General features: G+C 29.3%; 1 protein-coding gene across 1 annotated transcript; it reads right to left on the bottom strand.

The window, feature by feature from the left end:
- Window positions 1-541: 541 nt before the first annotated feature.
- Window positions 542-2,042, bottom strand: LOC116342209. Its single transcript, XM_031769728.1, has 6 exons — window positions 2,022-2,042; window positions 1,554-1,945; window positions 1,186-1,481; window positions 1,060-1,105; window positions 818-997; window positions 542-758 (listed from the first exon to the last, which is right to left on the bottom strand). The coding sequence occupies exons 1-6, from the start codon at window positions 2,040-2,042 to the stop codon at window positions 569-571; spliced, it is 1,125 nt and encodes a 374-aa protein (XP_031625588.1). The 3' UTR covers window positions 542-568.
- Window positions 2,043-4,455: the final 2,413 nt, after the last annotated feature.

Below are 4,455 nucleotides of genomic sequence, written 5' to 3'. Positions count from 1 at the left end.
CACATACAAAAAATAAATTGTGGAATTATTTATAGTATTTTGAAAGGGCAAGTGGCAAACATCTTTGAAATGAAAAGAAGATAATATTTATATTTAAAATGAAATATTTATTCAAAACCAATGTGTATTTTTGGATTGTTGAACGCAGGCTAACGAAAAAAAAATGTTATTATGTGGAAAAGACAATTAAAATGCTGGCGAAAATTTCAAAGTAAATACTAACTGAAAAAGATCCCAAACCGGAACAATGTAAAAAACAACAACAACAAAGTCAAACAAAAATGAAAACTCATGTAACAAAAAAAAACAACAACAACAACTAAATATGATGATGTTAGTTATTAAAGATTATTATTAAATAATAAATTATATTACAACTAAACTGAAAAACATTATAAAAAACTATTACATCATAAAAAGAAAAAAAATTATTGTAGATGTATAACGAAATAAAGGTACAATAATGTGTTAAATTCTGTGTTTTTTGTTGTTTGATTTTTCTGAAATTTCCAACATTTTGAATGAATAAATTGGTCTTTTTTTTCTGAGAATCTGACATTACTGTCTTTCAATGTAGAAATCGAACTCGTTTAATCGTTTTACGGTTGTGGTTCCGTGCGCATTGCCAGCGAAAATAAATAATCTCACAAATGAACGTAATAATGCTGACACAATAGCCCACAAATATCATATGACTGGAAGCATCGTACAAGTCTTTAAGTTCAATTTGATTTCCATACCCGGTTTCCTCGAGAAATCTAAAAAAAAAATGCCTTTGTAAAACGCAAAAAAACCACTCGTGATCTCATCTTCATACTTATAGCTTGTTCCATGAATTTGATTGAAAATTCGATCCAGAATGCCAGCCTCAAAGTAATGTCGTACCAACATTTTGATGGTATCATAATGCATCGATCCTTTTGACACTTTAAACACTTGCTGAAAATTAATATCTTCCTTGAGAAAGACAACACCATCGTGTCTTTCCACGGTTTTGCTAAAAGATCAATTTAATTAAACTAACATTTTTTGAATTCAACAAAATTGGATAAAAAATACTTTGCCACGTCACATGATAGAAAGCAACCTCTGCGTAAGTATAACCCTGTTGTTTGATTTGTTTTTCTTATTTTTATTCCATATTTCTGTTTAAATATCGAGATTGATCATTTATGCGAACATTACCTTGTTTCAGTTCATATAGGCAAGGTTCTCCGATTCCGAAAGTTATGGGCCCTGGTGTGTAGCTCTTAAACCGACTAATTTCGGCATCGCTCACGAGACTAATTGGCGGTGAAATAATTTGTGTCGTAAATACACTTAATAAAATCGTACCCATTAGAAAGTTTTGAATGAATTTGAATGCCAAAAACCATTTCTCATGAATCGTTGTCGAAAACATTGGAATCGCAAGCATTAGTTGCGATTGAACGGTAAAGGTGAAAGACTGGGCGAAGGCTTCATCGATTGAATGTCGCATTCTTTCAAAAGGCACAAGATAAATTAAAACATTTAAATTCAATTGTATGATTTGATTTTTATATTAAAACTACCTATGGCGAAAGACGAGATAAAAAAATATCATATTAATCAGAAGAATAATCGAGTTCATTATAATCAATGTGCTGGAAAAGTTTAAGATGGTACTCGGCGACATTATTTTTGTGTTGGCATAAATCAAGCAATATCGATTTTGATAATGTGGCCAAATATTTTCCACAAATGATGAATTATAAATGCCATCATTCTCATCAAGATTGATAAAAATGTCGATACTTGTATTTCGTGAAACAGAGATTTTATTCAAATAGTCGACGGGCACTTTTAAATCGTTTGCAAACATATTAATAACCATCAACATTGCAGTTGATACGAAAGTGTATGCACTGTAATTGTTTTCGTCATCGTCGTCTTCGATGAAATTAAAAAACACTTTCAGTGTATTCTGCTTGAGAAAAATCAATTAAAAGAAGAGATTAAGTCAGAATAAGTTTTAATAAATTCAATTTGAATACTCTCACCGCACTGAATTCTGAATCCATGTTCCACAGAATATATTTGTAATAGTTTTGCCAAAGACCCGCACTTACTGACTGGCAATCACTTCTATGAAGTGACTTTATAAAGTATTTCCATCTATATACCCGAAATATTGGACAAAAATACCTTTTGTTAATTGAAATTACAATTTATTGATCGTTACTTGATAATCTTCTGAATAATTTCGCGAATATTAAATAAATTACTTACTAATGTCACATTTGAATGTCATAATTACATTTAGTTCATTCAATCAGACAAAATGGTCTTAGTCTCGACTTATACAAAATGAAATTATTTCATTATTAGAATAGAAAATGGAATATTGTATATAAAATTCGTTGTTGCCAAGAATATGTTGACGCCTTTGTCCATTTTGAAACAATATGATAGGTAATCAAATTACCAATATGTTCTTTAAAATAGGTGCAGATTAAACCATATGATTTTTTCAATCTCTATTAATAAAATCACTCAAATGTGAGATCGTCATTGCAAAATTTATGATTCAATGGCTATCTGCCTAGATAGCGTTACGGTTTAAGACAAGCACTCGTTCATATGGTTTTCAAAATTTGTTTCTTGTGATTGGTAATCATTATCTCTTGATTGGAATGACCTCTAACCCAAAAAAAAACAGAGATAATATTCTTATTTACAAAAGAACAAATACACAGAAATGAAATACACTTCAATCAAATTTATTTTAAATCAAGAACTTAGTCCACATACATTGCCTATACGTTTAGTATTAAAACCGTATAACGTGATCTTACTTTTATTCATAAAGACATACACGATTAAAAAGTAAACGTAAAAATTTGAGTGAGAAAAAGTGTATGCAGTTGCAGTATATGAGAGATAAGAATACAATTTAATTGTAATTTCAAATTCATAAAGTGAAAAGAAATGAAAACTTCATTCATTCTTTTGTATCTCATCACTCAATTTGAACAAGGAGCCAGTATGAACATTGATAATGAAACGAATGCACTTCATCAAGCTACAAAAGAGGGTAATTTATTATTGAATTCTCGGAATTTTGTCATCAAAATGATTCCAGCGGGTGTGCCATGACAATTTTCAATCAATCAATTTTATTAGTAATGTAATAGGTTATTCTCTGCGACTTGCAATTGTATAGAAGAACTGACAATCAAATAATTTATTTATAAGGATAAGACAGACGAAAACAATTCGAAGAAATTTTGATATCAGAGGAGAATTTAAATTAATAATGACCAAAATTGTGAAATGATTTTGAATATTCCATATTTGTATTTGTACACAAATTTCTACAATATTATACGCTGTTTTTATACAGGCTCACATATCACTTACAATTATCAACAGATGATTCACATTTCACTATATGTTTCTTTCTATAATTTTTTTTTAACACAAAAGATGAATTTTGATTAACCCAATAAGTGACATATCTAAAAAAGTGTTAGTCAGGTTGGCCGACCATGCTGGACCGAGTTAAATGGCTTAAAAACTCAAAAATTATTGAAATTAGTCAGTTACAGGCTGTTACTTACAGCTCACTTACACTCAATAATTGCTGAGTTTTTTTAAATTCCAAAACTCCTTCCTTGAATATTCCAGATCAAAAGGAAGGTGAATATGGAACCAAATTAAATGCAAATGATAGTTATGTTCAGATTCTATATGAAGCTGCACGATGGGGTAATATTGCAAACTATCGATTCAAAATATAAATTCTTTCAAAATAGATTTGTTCCCGGAACAAAATCTAATTATTCCCGGAACAAAATCTAATTGTTCCCGGAACAAAATCTAATTGTTCCCGGAACAAAATCTAATTGTTCCCGGAACAAAATAGATTTGTTCCCGGAACAAAATATAATTGTTCCCGGAACAAAATATAATTGTTCCCGGAACAAAATATAATTGTTCCCGGAACAAAATATAATTGTTCCCGGAACAAAATATATTTGTTCCCGGAACAAAATATAATTGTTCCCGGAACAAAATCCAATTTTTAAATAAATCTATATTAGATTGATTTCAACCATATGAATTAAATTGATTGAGTTCAAAATAAAAGTAAATTAGATTGTTTTGAAATATAATTGTTCCCGGAACAAAATCCAATTTTTAAATAAAACTATATTAGATTGATTTCAACCATATGAATTAAATTGATTGAGTTCGAAATAAAAGTAAATTAGATTGTTTTGAAATATATTTGTTCCCGGAACAAAATATAATTGTTCCCGGAACAAAATATAATTGTTCCTGGAACAAAATAGATTCGTTCGCAGAACAAAATATAATTGTTCCCGGAACAAAATCCAATTTTTAAATAAAACTATATTAGATTGATTTCAACCATATGAATTAAATTGATTGAGTTCGAAATAAAAGTAAATTAGATTGTTTTGAAATATA

This window comes from Contarinia nasturtii, unplaced genomic scaffold (assembly GCF_009176525.2).
Source record: "Contarinia nasturtii isolate CC-2019 unplaced genomic scaffold, AAFC_CNas_1.1 Cnas_scaffold_810, whole genome shotgun sequence".
Lineage (NCBI taxonomy): Eukaryota > Metazoa > Arthropoda > Insecta > Diptera > Cecidomyiidae > Contarinia > Contarinia nasturtii.
The sequence above is the reverse complement of the archived record's forward strand: the minus strand, read 5'-3'. Positions and strand labels throughout refer to the sequence as shown.